Source organism: Oryza sativa, chromosome 1 (genome assembly GCF_034140825.1).
Source record: "Oryza sativa Japonica Group chromosome 1, ASM3414082v1".
NCBI lineage: Eukaryota > Viridiplantae > Streptophyta > Magnoliopsida > Poales > Poaceae > Oryza > Oryza sativa.
The window spans coordinates 31,942,393-31,960,916 of NC_089035.1; the positions used below are offsets into that span (position 1 = coordinate 31,942,393).

At 44.2% G+C, this 18,524-nt stretch overlaps 3 protein-coding genes, 1 long non-coding RNA gene and 1 pseudogene across 4 annotated transcripts; all 5 read left to right on the top strand.

Annotated features, from left to right (window-relative positions):
* The first annotated feature begins 932 nt into the window (after window positions 1-932).
* On the top strand, window positions 933-3,302 carry LOC4325551 (protein VERNALIZATION 3-like; annotated as a pseudogene).
* A 4,012-nt stretch (window positions 3,303-7,314) lies between these two features.
* On the top strand, window positions 7,315-10,751 carry LOC4325552 (MACPF domain-containing protein CAD1). The gene is made up of 6 exons (XM_015766202.3): window positions 7,315-7,727; window positions 7,891-8,132; window positions 8,263-8,458; window positions 8,755-8,938; window positions 9,320-9,483; window positions 9,790-10,751. Exons 1-6 carry the CDS (start codon window positions 7,455-7,457, stop codon window positions 10,390-10,392), a joined length of 1,662 nt encoding a protein of 553 aa, XP_015621688.1. The 5' UTR covers window positions 7,315-7,454; the 3' UTR covers window positions 10,393-10,751.
* A 1,081-nt stretch (window positions 10,752-11,832) lies between these two features.
* LOC136356364 (uncharacterized) lies at window positions 11,833-12,683 on the top strand. The gene is made up of 3 exons (XR_010741103.1): window positions 11,833-11,970; window positions 12,082-12,277; window positions 12,364-12,683. It is a non-coding gene; the product is annotated as an uncharacterized lncRNA (long non-coding RNA).
* A 1,099-nt stretch (window positions 12,684-13,782) lies between these two features.
* LOC9271385 (protein NRT1/ PTR FAMILY 4.3) lies at window positions 13,783-16,545 on the top strand. The gene is made up of 5 exons (XM_015766201.3): window positions 13,783-13,877; window positions 14,375-14,592; window positions 14,703-15,143; window positions 15,252-15,379; window positions 15,467-16,545. The coding sequence occupies exons 2-5, from the start codon at window positions 14,437-14,439 to the stop codon at window positions 16,326-16,328; spliced, it is 1,587 nt and encodes a 528-aa protein (XP_015621687.2). The 5' UTR covers window positions 13,783-13,877; window positions 14,375-14,436; the 3' UTR covers window positions 16,329-16,545.
* Window positions 16,546-16,764: 219 nt separating this feature from the next.
* On the top strand, window positions 16,765-17,871 carry LOC4325553 (oil body-associated protein 2A). Its single transcript, XM_015779299.3, has 2 exons — window positions 16,765-17,149; window positions 17,242-17,871. The coding sequence occupies exons 1-2, from the start codon at window positions 16,780-16,782 to the stop codon at window positions 17,697-17,699; spliced, it is 828 nt and encodes a 275-aa protein (XP_015634785.1). The 5' UTR covers window positions 16,765-16,779; the 3' UTR covers window positions 17,700-17,871.
* The last annotated feature ends 653 nt before the right edge of the window (window positions 17,872-18,524 follow it).

The following is an 18,524-nucleotide window of genomic DNA, read 5'->3' on the forward strand; positions in this document are numbered from 1 at the left end:
CTACAGGATCCAACTAGCTACCCACCAAAATATACACACTAGTATTCAAGATTAGTCATCAAGCCTCAAGTAAAAAAAAAAGGTACCAAGCTTAGTTGAAGAAAAAAGTCCCCTCGTACTGAGAATACTTTAGTACCAACTATATTAGCTTTAGAAACTACTTCTGAAACGTTCTTAATAACATGTCCCGTTTCTCTTTCTCAAAAACTAGATTTTTGGGCAACCTTAGTTGAAGTTTTTCTGAATTTGTAGGTTCACCAATGAAAACATAGATGAAATTTAATCTTAGACAAGCATTTTTTATTAGAATAAAGGGTTAATTGGTCCATACTATTGCAAATATGCCTGATTGGAAATCTACTATTACTATTCATGATACCGACTGAGTGCCGTTCCGTCTAGTTTTTTATCGGCACCCATCCAAGTCACCCTTCTCCATAGATACTTATCATTTAAGCGTCTAAAATCTGAATACTATAACATGCACTTCAGTTTCATATATAGCATATGAAAAAAAGAATAACAAATGTCATGCTTAACACAATGCGATGATAAAAGTATGTCATGTAAACATAAATCTAAATAAAAGGTACAAACTACATAACCACAACCTACATTATTCTCAAATACAGAAAGATTATACATCCAAAGATAGGAGCCAAGTAATTAGAAAATTGCATTTGATTTCTAGGTTTCCTCCATAAAACCAAAACAATACTAGCAGTAGGAAGCCTTTGTGGGGAAGGAATTTTAAGAAAACAAAAGCTCTCGAAAAAAAAAGCTAGCACAACTCAAACAAGATCCCCTACATGGGAGTATGGCATGATATTAGCATCCAACTTTGGAAAAAGTGATTATGACAACCATCGTTCCCTCTTTATAAGAAGTTGAATGCCTAGACTCAATTTTTCCAAGTCCACATTGAACAAAGTAATAACATGTTCCAGTTCCACAAGAGATGTCTGGTGTGCCAACTGTGGAGCCCTTGGTTTTGGCTCATGTCATACATGACGTGTTAGATCCATTTAGACCAACTATGCCCCTTAGAATAACATACAACGATAGGTTACTTCTGGCAGGTGCTGAGCTGAAACCATCTGCAACTGTGCATAAACCAAGAGTAGATATTGGTGGCACCGACCTGAGGGTGTTCTACACATTGGTAAAGCAAAGACCTATATGCTTCCATGTTGGAACATGTTCTAAATGTTGATAATGCAACTCCATTACACAAGAAAAAATAATATACTAAACTTGTTTCTTCTACTTTTACATATGCAAAAGGTACTGGTGGATCCAGATGCTCCAAGCCCAAGCAACCCATCACTAGGGGAGTATTTGCACTAGTAAGCCATTTATAAATTTGTCTTTTCCAGTCTCAGTGGGATACATAGACACCCCGAGGTCATGGTTGTGGACATCTTCTGGGTGGGACAGAGTTCCTGTGATGCAACGTCCCACCTGACGTGGTCACTGACATGTGGACCCGTAGGTGGTGGGGATCACATGTCAGTGACCACGGCCCTCTGAATTTACGTAAGAGGATCTCAATCCCTTCAGTGACCTAGTCCCCCTTCCTCTATCCCCCCCTCTATCTACTGATTGATGTCCTTGTTTAACATATCTTATGTTGTGTGTAGGATGGTGATAGATATCCCAGGAACAACTGGAGTCAACTGTATGCATAGCATCTGTTAGCAAATTTAATTTCATCGTAATCTTTTAGATTAAAAACAACAATTCCTAATTTTCTTAGATGTGTTCATTGCCCCATAATCAACAAAAGTACATATTAATTGTTACAATAAATAGTTCGTATCTTACTGAATTGCTATATGATAGCCGACTTTATAGCAATTCGGTAAGAAACAAAATTCATTGAAGAAGCACTCTATAGCCAATGGCTAGTAACCATGAGATATGGAGTTCATGAATATTAAAAAGAAATGCTAAAATGAACTATCAGGGAGAAGGTTAGAAACAAATTTAAACTAAATCCATGCCTACAAAGCTACAACATGTCAACAATGCTAGCTACTTGCATAGGAAAGCTTACCTAACATGTGTAACATATTTGCTAAATCCCTGCCTAGCTACCGGAGCTTTGCAGTTTAGCAAATATGTTACATTAAGTCATTAACTTTGCCGCTTATGTCAATAGTTATCCCCAAAAACAACATAAAAGATGCAGCCATTAATGAGCCTAAACGTAAGGAAACAAGTGAAAAGCTACCATATGGCAGGAAGAGTACTAAATAATTATCGGAACAAGTTGATTCTTGAACCCAAGAACAAGAAGAAGACTATGTTCAACGTGTAAGTGCTTTATTCACCACACTTTTTTTTAGCTTAATATTGATTCCTAGATTTTTGGGGTCTAAAGATGACTATCTACAAAAATTCAGAATTGTGTGTTGATAAAATGGCATACACAACTCCCTGAAAAGTCACATACTAAATGAGATTAATATTTCATATTCACTTCATCTATCAAGTTTATATATATTGTTGAGGGGTAGTGGCATCAACACAGTGTTACAGCTAGGAGCTACATATTCCCTAGCTTAAGACTAAAAGTATAAGTTAAATATAGCTAAATCAAACACCTAACATATTTTGTGCTAGGCTAAGCCCAACTTCCATATAGAAGTTCAAGTTTCATAGGGAGGAGACGACATGTTATGGAACATTTAAAATAGTAAAGGTTTAAAAGCTAAGGTTCACCCAAATAGACTTCAAAATGATTTGACAAACGAAATTGGGGGATCCTGAAGAAAAGACGAATCTGCATACTATAGTAGTGCATAGCAGTTATGTCAATTGGAAAAAAAAAATACAAATTGATTTCGAATATAGATGAAATATCATAAAACTCTTGCAGGTCAAGACCTCATGCTTTATGAAAGACCGGAACTGAGATATGGTATCCACCGGATGGTATTTGTGTTATTCCGACAACTTGGCAGGGGAACCGTTTTTGCACCAGAGATGCGACACAACTTCCATTGTAGAAGCTTTGCGCAACAATACCATCTGGACATTGTGGCCGCTACATATTTCAACTGCCAAAGGGAAGCCGGCTCTGGTGGAAGAAGGTTCAGGTCCGAGAGTTCTTAATGGACAATTGGAGACTATCGATTGTTGTATGGCCTTTACGAAGTGGAATTTCGAAATAACATGCACTATAGTATTGAGTGCACCGTAAAAATCTATTTATGCAACACGATAAATAGCTCTAACTACCACGACATGTACCCAAGAATACTTATATATAATGTCAAAAAGAAATGTGCCTTTGATGATGAGACGGAAATTTTTCGATTACATAGAAGACGCAAATGCGCGCATGAGCAAACAACTACACATATACATCACACTCACATGCCCATGTATGCGTTTCTAACAAACGCTCAAAGAGATGAAGGCTAGCGGTAAATCTCCGATCTCACTAAATTTCTATTGAAAATACACCCACATGTGTGCAATATTTGTAAGCAACACGGTTTAAACCCTGGTGGGTGGAATCATGCACCCATGACTCCACCACCACATCACATGTGCTTATCCAGACGAAAATTTTCATTACAAAGCAATTATCATAGCACAAGTGCTATAGGCCTCACAAAGCAAATATTAATGGAGTATTGGTTTATTTACTTTGATAGAAAAACCACTAGATGCAACACAAACATTCTGTGCAAAAATCATTGTTCACAATAAGACAAATAATTTTCTCCTCTAGAGTGTGAACAAAACCGTTGTAATTGTTAATACATTATTCACTTCATCCATGCATCAAGAAGCTTGTCAAACTCTTGGTCAATTTGGGTGGGAGCAAATCATGAATTTCTGTACTATATGCATGAACATCAAGTAATAATTTTCTAGTCAAATAAAGACAAGTTATTTCATTCCCTTGGGAATATGGCTAACCAATCAGTAATTTAGCATACACTTATTTAAGACATTAATCTAATTCCTAAGGCTTCATTCGAGAAAGTAGATTGGCTTAGCTTTGTCACCGCACAAGGAACAAGAATAGCCTCTAGCGTATGATTAGTTAAGTATTAACTATTACAAACTTGAAAATATGGTTTATTTGATTTTAAAAGAAACTTCTATATAGAAAGTTTTTGCCCGAAAACACACCATCTAGCAGTTCGGGAAGCGTGCGCATGGTAAATGAAGAAGTTGTAAAAGCGAAACGAGGAAAAGAACACACCCTAAGAATTTATGTAGAAGCATTGGAGAATGGCCCAGGTGTTTGAGATAGATTAAATGAGTTTTAATTATTACAAATTTGAAAAATAGATATATTCAATATTTTAAAGCAACTTCTATATAGAAAGTTTTCGCATGAAATTTACCATTTAGCAGTTTGAAAAGCGTGAATGGAAACTGAGGTAAAATATGCATCTTAATCAGAAAAGAATGGGGCCGTCACAAGGGGATTATAACCTCCAACCCTAGGCTCCGTTCTTTTCCGCTATGGGCATGATCCCCGATCTCTTAAACGATGTTGTTTTTGGGAAATAAAAGTAAGTTTCTTAGAATAAAGTTTTAAAACAATTAGTAGTATTACTGAAAAATGACATTTATGCCATTCACTAAGTCACGTTTGGTAATTAAACATACATAATACAGGCTCAGTAAATGAGAGTTGAGTGGAAAGGGGGTGGCTCAATTTCATATCTTAAAGAAGATGATGAAATCAACAGAAAACGAGGAGCATATGTTGGAGTGTGAACCCGGATAACGGGGATCTAGCAGGACCCTCTTTTGGAGCTAGTCACGTGTGACTAAGGGGCTCGAGCCCCTCTAGAGCACTAGAATGGATTAACACAAAGTTGTATACAAGTCCGGTTCACCCAGAGGTGTAATATCCTACTCCCATTGTTGTGATCTCTCTCTTTGTCCTTGAAGGATCTTACAAGTTTATCGACTACTCAGAGTAGTTCTGCTTCCTTTCTCTTCTTGGTTTGATTAAATGTGTTGAAGTCTCTCCTAAGCCACCTAGCTTCAAACCCCATATCCTTCCACGGTCCTAATTCTCCCCTTATACCTTCTCTAGGGAATACCACCTGACCGCAGTTCGAAGGAAGATTTTGTTCATATCAACATTAGGTACAATACGTCTTGTCTGCTGCTTCTCTTCTCGCCTGCTCCATCAGCCTTGGGGTAGGCCCTAGAGGGGCACACCGTGAGTGGGGCACGGTGAGAGCTTGCCACATTAACCCGCCCAATCTATCGGGGACTTGGGGCCACTTCAAGCAGGGCCCGTTTTGTGTGGGGTGCAACAACAGCTGCCACACACCCCGCTTAATCCATACAGGCTCGCCTCGTTGGGTGTGGGGCCCACTTGCCATTGCTTGTTGAGAGGCGGTAAAGGTGTAGTTCTCGGTGAGAGCGCAGTAGTCAACCACGCTCCTCCGGTTTCCCATGTCCATACAAGGACCGACACGGCCATGCTTTTTGCCTCGGGGTTTATAACCGTCCGATCATGCATAAATGAGGAGGAGTTAAGAACTTGAAGCTAGCCCAAGCACATTGTTTAACCTCTGTTTGGGAACTGGCCTTGGGGTGCCTTGAGGGTTCCGTCCTTCATAATCTAGGATGGGCCACGTGCCACCCCCCAAATCGATTCCTGGTATGGGTAACAAGCCGAATGAGAGGACACGTGCAACTTCATGGTGCACGTCGTCTCCTTGGGGACCTTGGTTCCTCGGTCACCAACAACCTTACTGTAAGGAATACGGTTCCTGTGAGATAAAATTTGAAGCTAATAGTATATTCTTTTAGTGGAGGAGTACCAGCGAGGAGGACAAAAAGGACATGTAACTATTTGTCATGTTTAAGATGTGGTGTTTAACAATTTACTACTCATAATCTATGACATGTGGGTCCTCATGTGCATATGATATGTGGGTCACACCTAAAAGTAACAAATAGTTAAACATCTCAAAAAAAAATCCATTGTAATTTCGGTTAATTCGATTTGCCATTGCAAATATGCCTTTTTAGATAACTACCATTACAATTCGTTTATTCATAGTCGTGCCAGTGAAATTTTACAAAATTGGAACTGTGCTACTACCGTCACATTTTCCATCCATCTCCTCATTTGAACGTGAGACCCACTCGTCAGATTCATCTTCTTCATTTCACACTCCCTTATCTTCTTCCTTCCCCATCTCAGTGTCATGGCGAGGAGCGTGGGGAGAGCACCTTGATGATGCGGGCGACTAAGCTCTTGTTCCAATAAAGGCTGGAGGAGGTGGTGGCGGTGGAGGCGAAAGGGGAAGGGGAAGGGATGGGAGGAAACTTGGCCCGTTGGCACAAGCCTGTTGGTCATTGTCTCATCCTAGGAGGTCGAGCGACGACGATGGTAAAGTAAGTCGAGGAGGCTAAGGAGGTCAAGCAGCTGGGGAGAGCTCTCCTAGGTCTCCGTGAAGCTCTCACCTTTGTCTTCCCCCTCCCCACTTTGCTCCTCTTCATGCCATCGCCGTTGAAGCTAACAACCCTCTCTCTCACCAGATCTAGGCGGAAGCTCAGGCGAGACGGCACCACCGGCGATGGAGCTCCGGTGGGATCCATGGCAGGGAAACTCTTCCGTCACCGCCTACCTCACCTCCTCCTACCGCATGCCATGCTTCCTCTACACCCTCCTCTCCGTATCCCCTTTCTCTGTTGATCTTCTCGTGGTGGGTGACTGTGTCAACGAGCACGTGGTCGAGGCCGCCGGTGTATGGACGGTGTGCGTGCTGAGCTACCGAGGATCCCGCCATCGCTCACCGGTCCCGCCGCCACTCGCCGCTCGTCGGTGTGGGAAGAAGACGAGAGATAGAAGGAAGAAAAAAAAAAGAAGAAGAGACGGATGGAAAACGTGACGACAATAACATTTATTTGTAACAACATATTTGCAATGACATGGATCGAATTAACCCAAATTTTGGACTAATTAAATCGTTGAGTCAACTACTTTTTTCAATGCTGTTCATCTCAACCACTCCAAAACGTTCAAAGGACACAGCATGACAATATTGAATACTAGTACAAGCTTTGAAATATCCTGAAAGACCACCATTTAAAATCGTTTCAGTAAAATTAATGTTAGTAGCAGCAACCGGAGGAAAAGAAAACCAGTCAAACCAAACTACCTCAAGGTCGCCTTCGTCCCCCCACCCCCCCCCCCCCCCCCCCCCCCCAGTTCTCCCCCTTCTCCATAGAAACCGTGTCCCTCCCCTACCTTACCCATCCCCCCCGCTCCTCCCCTTCCCGATCAACAGCAACAGCGGCGGTCAAAAGCTTCCCCCCGCGACGACCCCCTCCACCTTCCCCCAACCGCCCTCGTAGTCTCCGCGCGCAGGCAGCAGAGTCGCCTTCCCCTCCTCCGGTCGATGCGACGGAGCTGAATCGGCCAGGATCCCGAGGAGGAGGAGGAGCGGACGGCCCGCATGAGCCTCGCTGGCTCCGCCCTGGAGGCGGCCCTGCAGGCGGTGGGGCGCGGCCTCGACGCCGCCGGTGACCACCGGCTGCTCTACTGCAAGGGCACTGGGAGGCTCCTGATGCTGGACGAGTCCCGCGCGCGGGACCTGACCATCAACGGCGGCGTCCTCCGCGGGGTGCCCCCCGACGTCGTGGTGGAGGAGGGCCACGGCATCCTCGAGCGCATCCGCCAGGTCCCGGGACCCCCAACCGATGAGCCCGTCGTCTGCAGCTTCCCGAAGGTGAGGGGAGTTGCTCCCGAATCCCGATTTGGGGGAATTTTTAACGGATCGAGTAGGCATGTACCTTGCCGCCTCCTTCTGTTGAAGGCGCTAGATGCGAATCGTAGTAGCGTCTCTTGCTCCATCTGTATCTGATTGTGCTGTGCTATGCTTGCTTGGTTAGATGGCTGAGTGCTTCAACAGGAAGGCGGGCTTGCTGGAAACAACAGTACCGCTGGGTTCCTTCAACTCTCTCTTCAGCTTTACTGGTTCTTGGAAGAATGATGAAGCGGCGACGAAATCCCTCGCGATTGATGGCTACTCCGTGCCTCTGTTTAAAGTTAAGATAACGAGTGGTGAATTGTTTCTGCATGAGAGCGTTAAGCGCGCAATTCCACATAGTTGGGATCCTTCAGCATTGGCTAGGTCAGTAGGTAATCATCTTATTTGACTGATATCAGGGTCCAGTTCTGATCATTCGCATCTTACATTGTTCTTTGTATGCTGCTGCCATTGTCATATAATAACAAGCTCCTCTTGTTTCATATCTCTTCAGCTTTATCGAGAACTATGGTACCCATATTATTACTTCTGTTACGGTTGGTGGTAAGGATGAAGTATACATAAAGCAGCATTCCTCATCCCAATTATCAGAATTGGAGTTCAGAAATTACGTCAAAGAAATTGGAAGCGAGAGATTCTCAGATGGGGATAGCAAGTTAAATGCAACTCCCATAAATTACAGTGAGAAGGTTAGCTCCATACTGATATTTCTATTTAAATTAAAATAAAAGAGGGAGATGGCCCACCTGTAATTGCTGATAATAATAGAAGATCGTCATGAGTCATGAATATCCTAATTAGTTACCTGGAAGGCTGTATGGTCCCTTCTGCGTCGTGGCTATTTTGTCTACATCTTTGAGAACCACCTGAAGTCATCTGCAATGAGAAATTAGATAATTTGATATCCTAATTTTAGCTTTTTATCTGGCAAAACATCCTAATTCCAGCTTGCAAAATTGATCAACATTTTTTATCCCTTATGCAGGATATGACAGTAATCTTCAGAAGGAGGGGTGGTTGTGATCTTGTTCAGAATTTTAATGATTGGATAAAAACTGTTCAGTCAGCACCAGATGTCATAGGCATGACATTTCTCCCTATCGTCTCACTTGTCGGTGATATGCCTGGAAAGAAGCACCTCGCTCGTGCAATTGAACTTTATTTGAAATGTAAGACACGCTTCTGATTCCCTTGTTTTGTCAGTATGCTCATAGTGTGCTTTGCCTACTTTTAACATATAGTTTAACCCCCTGAGCTGTTTTCCTAAAGCACTATCATTTCTGTATCAAAGTCCCTTTGTAGTTGGCCTTCGTGTTTTAGTAATGATCATCTTTTTTTCTTCTGTGATCAAGATCAACAGTTTTTCCCTACAATGACAAAGTTTAGTGTGACTAAGTTCATACGGTAGTGGTGCTTCACAAAGACAGTACTGTTACTGTGGATAACTGTTTTCCTGTGTCTTTTTTTTCTTTCTGTTGGACTGAGATATTTTCCTGGATAAATATATTACATGTTGGCTCTTCAATCATGCTGTTCTTTTTTCACTACAGACAAGCCCCAAATTGAAGAGTTGCAGTATTTCTTGGATTTCCAAGTTCAACTAGTTTGGGCTCCAGTACCACCAGGTATTGCTGGTCAACATAGAAAGGAGCCTGTATGTCCATCACTTCAGTTTAGTTTGATGGGCCCAAAGCTCTTTGTTAGCACTGAACAGGTAAAAGGATACCCCACAGGCCCTTTCTTTTACGCAAGTACATTAGTGTGATAATTTCCTTTTCTAGTTTTGCTGTAAGTTGGTTAATTTAATGTTCTCACCAGCTCCTACCCTGTTGACTGAGTCTCTGAGGCAAAGACAACCATAATTTTACTTTATTGCCTTATAACCTCAAGATTATACATTTACATTGGATGAAATATACTTTTGCTTGGAAGTTATGAAAAAGATAAAATAAAGTGTTTTTAAGACAATAAATTCTGAAACCAATGTAGCACATGCTAACATCCAATGAAATATATGCAGATATCTGTTGGGCGTAGACCAGTCACTGGTCTGAAGCTATGCCTGGAAGGAGCCAAACAGAATCGTCTGGCTATTCATTTGCAGCACCTTGGCTCATTGCCAAAAATATTTGTACCTCATTGGGATTCCCATATCACAATTGGACCGCCAAAGTGGCAAGGCCCTGAAGAGCAGGATAGCCGCTGGTTTGAACCAATCAAGTGGAGGAATTTTGCTCATGTCAGCACTGCGCCCATAGAGTACACTGAAACAAGTATTACAGACCTATCTGGTGTTTATATTGTAACAGGAGCACAACTGGGCGTGTGGGATTTTGGTGCGAAGAGTGTACTCCATCTTAAACTCTTATTCTCCAGAGTTCCTGGATGCACAATTAGGAGATCAGTGTGGGACCATAGTCCATCAAGTTCTTTGGTCCATAGGACAGATGAAGCTTCATCATCCTCTAGTGATAATGCTAAACTTGTGAAGATTGTTGACATGACCGAGACATTGAAGGGCCCACAAGATGCACCTGGCCATTGGCTGGTAACAGGAGCAAAGTTGGGGGTCGAGAAGGGCAAGATTGTTGTTCGTGCAAAATACTCGTTATTAAACTATTGACCAAATGTTGAAAGCATTCATTCATTCACTCTGCTATGAAGCATCCTGTTTAAAGATAGCATATGTTCTTTTGTTCATCATGTATGGTTTTTAATGTAACATCATATGGATTCGTGCTTCTTGTTGATTCTGTGAGGGATTAGCGCCTAGATGTTTGTGTCCGATTACAAAATATTTGACCTGGTCTCAGTGATCTGTTAAATCATCTCTGTGTGGCAGTAGAAGATGTATATTAGTATAAATTTTTGAATTGGTATTTTGTTATGCGAAGTTTAACCCAGTGGAGTTGAACTGGGCAATGCTTTTTTTCCCCTTGTGATATCATGATATGCAATCAACATTTTATGGTGCTTATCAAATTCTATGTGATCTGTGCATCCTGGGTGAGAAATTCCTTGAAGTTAAGCCAATTTTATCTACTGCGTGGCATAAACACTCTGATGGACATGATGACAGTTTTGTGAATTCTGCAGATGTTTGGCAAAGTTGAGGCACAGCAGCTGTTATGGAGCATCGATCTCCAGATTTGTTCTGCCATTTATAGCGTGGACCGAGAAATGCATCACTATCTTTTGTACGTTTGTGCTTGTGTCAGCAAGCCTAGTAGTAGATCATAAACAAGCTGTTGATGTTGTCTCCCGTTCATTTGGAAGCCTGTACGGCTGTACCTGTCTGTTGCGATGCATTCGTCCTGGAAGAGAACAAAGTAAGAAGTGGTCGCCATCGACGTAAATACGAGGACGCATGCTCCTTCCTGAATTCTGATGCGGCTTCTACTTCTGCCATTGCAATAATCTTTTTGGTATTATGGTATATGATTCGGTGGATATCAGGGCAGCTTCCAAGTGGAACGAATGGAAGCTATTAAAATCGACTTCTTTTCCATTTTCCTCCCGTTTGGATTTTTTTTCCTAAGCAACCATTTGCAAAATACTTTCTCCAGCCCTTTTTTAAAAAAAAAGATCGTGTAGAAACCCGAACAGAATTTCTTTTGAGAATACCAATATCAGCATCTTGACTATTCACGGTTGTTAGGAATTAAGAACATCTGCTGTGTTCAAGTTGGGGCAGTTATCAAGTGATTCCATTCGCTGATCCCTTGTGCGCTCTGACTTGGTATTTCCGCAGGGACATTCTTGGCGCCTCCGTGGAATGTTGATTAGTTTAGTGGTGATGTCGAAGGAGATGGAGATCCAAACATAACAGCGACTTAGTTGGAAGTTGGAACTGGTAAGTAGTGCACTAGTGCTCAAATCATTTGCCCAGATACTGTATGTGAACAACTTAAAAATGCTTTGGTTTGATCAGCCATAGCAATACACGACATTGCCATAGATAGTGTCATTTTCAACTCTGTCGTTCATTCTGAAGTTGATCTGTTACGTGTAACATAGAAGGAAACAATTTCGTTTACTTTTTTTTTAAAAAAAAGGATATAAGAAATGAAATCATCTTATCTTCTTTTTTCTTTGCAAGGAGAAATATCTTGTCCCTGGAAACACATTTGTATGAATGATTCTCTGGATGGCCTAATGTGTACATGCAAAACCAACTGGAACCAGTGGCAAACTACCAAAGGTAAATGCAAGTGTGAACGGATGAAGCTAATGAAATTTTTTTATGTACTGAATCATACACATCGACCAAGTTATGTTAAAGAAACTGATAATCTAATACGTCATCTGACAGCTGCAAATCATACACATCGACCAACTTGTGTTAAAGAAAGAAGATTTCTCTATCCTATGGCGGCCTCTCTTATTAGTTTTATAACCAGATTAGACAATCCTCGGAGGACCCGTTCACCAAGCAAGATGCTTTATATGGCCAAGCAAATGCGCCTTCTATCTGTCACTCGATCCACCTAGAGTTCTTGGCCAAAATGGTACGCTCATTTACTGTCCAGCATTTCCATCTTCTCATTGTGTCGATACTCTCACTGATGTGTGGTTTTTCATGACATCTTAATAGGAAAACGAGGAGATGAGCAAAGTAACTCAAGCTAATGGAATAGACTCCAGGGTATCTTTCTTGGTTTAGCTATTATCTTTTATTTGAAATTGCCGGTGCCTATCATTTAGTGTAGTAACAGCATGGAAATGCTGTCCTTACTATTTACATGCATGTAGTACATAAACTAATATCTAAATAGATTTATGCTTGAAAATAGATTGCTACTTCCTTCTTGTTGCATTTTGATCCAATGTGTAAGTTGTATGAAAGCTGAACATAAACGATACAAAGTTAACTGTGTTTTTGCACGGAGCTGTATTAGATATTCAGATTTTTTTAGATAATGAAAGTTTTTATTGAACCCAATCAATTATATCAAGGTGATACAATTTTCCCGAGAACACTTCTAGCATCCGCATAGTTTTTTTATTTTTTTTTAGAATTGTACAGTATTTTTACCTGGTCTTTACATCCAATCGGATATATGCAGCTTTTTTTAAATTATGAATTTAGCCTATTAAAGAGGGAACTTAGCCCTCAAATAACCCAATCTGAAATTCACTCCTATGGAGATTTGAACTCAGAACCTTGATATGCTACTTAGGTCACTGCAACCACTAGTATTTGTATAGTTAAAATGCACACAACCGGACACACACAACCACACTCAAAAAAGAAAAAAAAAAGATAACATGGAATGTTGAGGGTCATCGATCCTAACACTAAGTCGTCAACCGTGAACACTTCCTTGAACATCTTCTCCAAATACACAGAGTATTAAGAGCCAACAATTCTAAGACTGATCGCCAGCCTATAACGCTGGGTAAAAAACTTCTTGACCACCTTCTCCAGATGTAAACATATCACAACCATCCCATATCCCATGAATCAGGCTTCTTTAGGATATAGCTCATGTACGAAGCCAATGGTTGCTTATTAGATATTCAGATGAGGATTGATGAATCATTTCTTTCTCAGTGGTTGCTTATTTCTTAAATCTTTATCATATCAGTCTTTCTCATTTCTTGTTATTCTTGAAATTTTGACAGGAACACAAAGGGCAGAGCATAGCAGTTGAAGCCAACAGCAAAGTAAACTCACCTAACGCTTACTATTTCGTATCTACTCCCTCCGTCCCAAAATATAAGAATTTTTAGGGTTGGATACGGATATTAAGAAAATAAGTAGAATTAAATGGGAGAATGTTATGATTGGTTGAGAAGTGGAGGTAGATGAGAAAATTGAATGGTGGAGAGTTGTGATTGTTCGAGAAAAAAATGTTGGTGAAGAAGTTGTTATATTTTAAGACAAATCTTGAGGGTTAGAAGTTGTTATATTTTGGAACGGAGGGAGTAGTAGTTTGGATTTGACTTGTTTTTTTTTTAGGAAAATTGGAATTGACTTGTTACTAAAATAAATAAATGATCAATAGGGAGAGACTCGTGAAGTCGTTGAAGGGAAGGTTGACTGGAGGGGAAGACCTGCAATAAGAGGGAGTCATGGTGGTGTTGCCAATTCTTTCTTCATTCTTGGTAAATTTTTGCCATAAACGCTTATCACTTCTCTTATAAAGATAAAGAAAATGACATGTTAAGTCTTTGCAGTTCATAAAATATATTTGCATTCAGGTTATTTAGTACTTCAGTCTTCAGCAATGTGCCTCTTAAAACTAAATGAGAATCCATATAGTTCACTTATCATCATATCATGTCTTGGTGTATAACCAACCGAACTAGTGGTATTTATAACTATGATCAAATAAATATCGATCTGGGTTACAATAATACTCTCTCGTTTTTATAATATAAGGGATTTTAGGTGGAGGACGTGACAGGTAGGACGGAGAGTAGTTAATTAGCATATACTATGGGTCATCCGTGAGACAGATTCTAGCAATTTTTGTCGATTATGGTACTGTAGCCGCATGATATGGTGTAATGAAGTTTTATAACTCACTAATTAGCAAGCAAAAGAACTGAAACCGGCCCGGTGAGTGATCTTTGTTGGTTGGTTATATTGGCCATTGCAGTGAACTTTGGGCTCGAGAACCTTGCCTCGTTGTCTCTAGCCGTGAACCTTATCATCTACTTCATGACGGTCATGCACATTGGTCTGACTGATGGCTCCAACCTGCTGACCAACTACATGGGCACGAGCTACATGGTCGCAGTGCTCATCTCCGTCTTCGCGGACACTTTCATTGGCCGGTACAAGACTGTCATCATATCGTCAGTGATCGAGCTCGTGGTGCGAATTTTTACCATCATCTACATGATACAGTTCTTTGCAACAATTCTACAGCTTAATTACTGCAGCAATTGGAATAAACTATAATACTGTAGTAAACATTCCTGCAGGGCCTGCTGATTCTTACACTGCAAGCTCACTCCAATAAGCTGAAGCCACCGTATTGCGTCTTCCCGTTCGACCCCAAGTGCGAGACGGTGAGCGGCGACGGCAGGACGCACCTCTACGTGGGGCTGTACCTCGTGGCGATCGGCTCGGCGGGCATCAAGGCGGCGCTGCCGGCGCACTGCGCCGACCAGTTCGACGAGAAGCACCCCACGGAGAAGCTGCAGATGTCCAGCTTCTTCAACTGGCTGCTGCTCAGCCTCTGCACCGGCGGCGCCATCAGCGTCACGGTGTTCGTGTGGATCCAGAGCTACAAGGGCTGGGACAAAGGGTTCGGCGCCGCCACCGGCGTGATGGGCCTCGCCCTCCTCGTCTTCATCGCCGGCCTCCCCGGGTACCGCATCTCCGTCGTGCAGGGCAGCACCGCGCTTCTTGAAATCTTGCAGGTCGATCGGAACGTTCACGTTGAGCATCGCAACGACTGTCCAGTGACAGTGCGACACGGTTACTCACAAGTTCTTTCTTTCTTTTTTTTTTCTCTGCGTTGTTTTCAGGTGTATGTTGCTGCCATCAGGAACAGGAATATGAAGCTCCCTGAGAACCCAGACGAGCTGTACGAGATCAGCAAGAGCAAAGCTCCCCCTGACACGGACTTCATGGCTCACAGGGATAAACCGTTCAGGTTGTTAATTGATCATGCATGCCATTTTTTATGATGCTTGATTATGCATTCGCATGACACTTAGCGCGTTGTACTGCGTGTGTGCAGGTTCCTTGACAAGGCGGCGATAGTACAGGCGCCAACGGATGAGGCGCCGAGCCCATGGCGGCAGTGCCGAGTGACCCAGGTGGAGCACGCCAAGACGGTGCTCGCCATGGTGCCCATCTTCTGCAGCGCCATCATCATGAGCACCTGCCTCGCGCAGCTCCAGACATTCTCCATCCAGCAGGGCGTCACCATGGACAGGACCATCGGCACGTTCAAGATGCCGCCGGCGTCGCTGCCCATCATCCCGCTCATCGTCCTCGTGTTCGCGGTGCCCATCTACGAGCGGGGCTTCGTGCCCTTCGCCCGCCGCATCACCGGCCACCCCAACGGCATCCCGCACCTGCAGCGGGTCGGCGTCGGCCTCGTGCTCTCCATCGTCTCCATGGCCATCGCCGCCGTCGTGGAGGTGCGCCGCAAGAGGGTGGCAGCAAGGCACGGGATGCTGGACGCGAATCCCATTCTCGGGAAGCAGCTGCCCATCTCCTGCTTCTGGCTGGCGCCGCAGTTCACCGTGTTCGGCGTCGCTGACATGTTCACCTTCATCGGGCTCCTCGAGTTCTTCTACTCGCAGGCGCCGCCGGCGCTCAAGTCCATGTCATCCTCGTTCCTGTGGTGCCCCATGTCGCTCGGGTACTTCCTCAGCACCATCATCGTCAAGGCTGTGAACGCCGCCACCAGGGGCGCCACGGCGAGCGGCGGCTGGTTGGCCGGCAACAACATCAACCGGAACCACCTCGACCTCTTCTTCTGGCTGCTCGCCGTGCTCAGCTTCCTCAACTTCCTCAACTACCTCTTCTGGGCCAGCTGGTACAAGTACAAGCCTCAGCAGTCAGCCCACGTACCAGCAGAGCACAAAGTATGATGATCATCCAGCGTCTCGAGAACCTTGGTAATAAAAGATGTGCAGTTGTTGCTACCATTTTTGCCTCACGGGTGCACGGAGTACCAACGTGGCAACGTGAGTTTCCCATAAGGGGAAGAATATATAGGTATACGGAACTTAATTCTAATCAGTTCCAGTACAAAGATCATGGAATTGCATCGTCGGTGTGTATAAATGTGATATTTTGAAGCACAAATTTTCATGGGGTTATTATAGTTGGGCAGCGCTGACCGTGAGTCCGTGAAGCGTCAGTGCCCAATGGCTCCAAGCGCCCGCGCGCGCCACCAGCTGTCGCTGCCTCTGCGTCGCACATCTGCCAGTGCCACCTACGGCGCATGCCGTCTGCCACGTAGAGCCCACCGTGCCCCTCGTGTCGTGCAGCATGCGCGCCAACTTGACAGCGTCGCGCCCTACAAAACCCACCGGATGCATGCGCGTAGCGTATGTGACGGCATTACGGAAAACCCCCACCAGCAGCAGCTACGCGAGGTCGGATCGGATGGCGTCCAGCAACGAGAAGCCACTGCCCACACCGATCTCTGCCGCCGCCGGCGGCAGCGGCGGCAACGCGCCGCCGGGGAGGCCGACGACGGTGGATTCGATGCTGCTGGACAAGGGCGCGGCGATGCTGCAGGCGCTGCGCCCGGTGAAGCATATCAAGCAGCACGTGTGCACGTTCGCGCTGTACGCGCACGACCCGCGCCGGCAGGTGGAGACCCACCACTTCGTCTCCCGCCTCAACCAGGACGTCCTCCAGTGCGCCGTCTACGACGCCGACGACAAGCACGCCCGCCTCATCGGTGCGACGCCGCGCGCGCGCGACACGCTACATCCCCGCATGATTACAGCTAGCTGCTAACGAGTTCGTGTGTATGTGTACATGTGTGTGCAGGAGTGGAGTATATCGTGTCGCGGAAGATCTTCGACTCGCTGCCGGCGGAGGAGCAGCGGTTGTGGCACTCGCACGCGCACGAGATCAAGGCGGGGTTGTGGGTGAGCCCGCACGTTCCCGGGATGCTGGAGAAGGCGGAGCTGGAGAAGATGGCCGGCACGTTCGGCAAGTTCTGGTGCACCTGGCAGGTGGACCGCGGCGACCGCCTCCCGCTGGGCGCGCCGGCGCTGATGGTGTCGCCGCAGGACGACCCCGCGGCGGACGTGCGCCCCGACCTCGTGCGCAACCGGGACGACAAGTACCGCTACTCCACGACGGAGCTGCGGGCGGCGAGGGCCGACGTCGCGGTGCCGGCGGAGCCGCGACCGGGGCAGGCCGACTACTGGCTCCGCCACCGCAAGGGCTTCGCCGTGGACGTCGTGCCGCACGAGATGAAGTGCCACGCGCCGTTCCCGTAAGCTGTGAACAGTACGCTGGCAGAGCTGTGGCACACGACTCGTGTACGTGAACGTAGTAGTGTAGGAACGACCGTGGGTCGTTGTATCGTGTGTACGGCTCCGTCGTAAACTCGTAACACCAACTGCTACCACGTCTTCTGGGCAAAAAATGGTGCGTGACTTGACTTGAGCACTTTCATGTCTTGGATTTCACACAGTTTTTCTTTTAGCCAGTTCAACAAAAGCTTAATCATGAGTCTAAAAAAATGAAGTTGAGCTAGAAAAAATGAAGTAAGCTCAACTGTTAGGTTTGAGGGTTTATTTTGGAACCAGTTCATGATTTAACAGATTAAACACGTTTACTTGTTTTTAATTATCTCAGTTCATGATCAATTTTGTCATGTGGGTCTTCTAAGGGTCCTCTAATGGTTCGCACGCAAAACTAAGTCTACACTCAGAACCTATTTTTATATATAGACCTCTTAAGGTATTTTTATAGACAGACCTCTTAAATAAGAGGGTCGCATGTATAGTTGGTAAGAGGGTCGCATGTATAGTTGGGTCTCTTAAGATGATCGTCTATTTTTATAGATAGACCTCTTAAGGTAAGAGGATCGTCTCTTAAATAAGGCTTATGATAGTCTATTTTTATAGATAGACCTCTTAAGGTAAGAGGATCGTCTCTTAAATAAGGGGGTCGCATGTATAGTTGGGTCTCTTAATAGGATCGTCTATAATCTATTTTTATAGATAGATCCTTAAGAGGATCGTCTCTTAAATAAGGGGGTCGCATGTATAGTTGGGTCTCTTAATAGGATCGTCTATAATCTATTTTTATAGATAGAC

Bases quoted from the DNA above. Each gene is read 5' to 3' on its own strand.
- LOC4325552 (XM_015766202.3), top strand. From the start codon at position 7,455: ATGAGCCTCGCTGGCTCCGCCCTGGAGGCGGCCCTGCAGGCGGTGGGG. The intron at 7,728-7,890 runs GTGAGGGGAGTT...TTGCTTGGTTAG, and splicing joins TCGTCTGCAGCTTCCCGAAG to ATGGCTGAGTGCTTCAACAG. The intron at 8,459-8,754 runs GTTAGCTCCATA...TCCCTTATGCAG, and splicing joins CCATAAATTACAGTGAGAAG to GATATGACAGTAATCTTCAG.
- LOC9271385 (XM_015766201.3), top strand. From the start codon at position 14,437: ATGACGGTCATGCACATTGGTCTGACTGATGGCTCCAACCTGCTGACC. The intron at 14,593-14,702 runs GTGCGAATTTTT...ACATTCCTGCAG, and splicing joins CGTCAGTGATCGAGCTCGTG to GGCCTGCTGATTCTTACACT. The intron at 15,380-15,466 runs GTTGTTAATTGA...GCGTGTGTGCAG, and splicing joins CACAGGGATAAACCGTTCAG to GTTCCTTGACAAGGCGGCGA.
- LOC4325553 (XM_015779299.3), top strand. From the start codon at position 16,780: ATGCGCGTAGCGTATGTGACGGCATTACGGAAAACCCCCACCAGCAGC. The intron at 17,150-17,241 runs GTGCGACGCCGC...ATGTGTGTGCAG, and splicing joins CAAGCACGCCCGCCTCATCG to GAGTGGAGTATATCGTGTCG.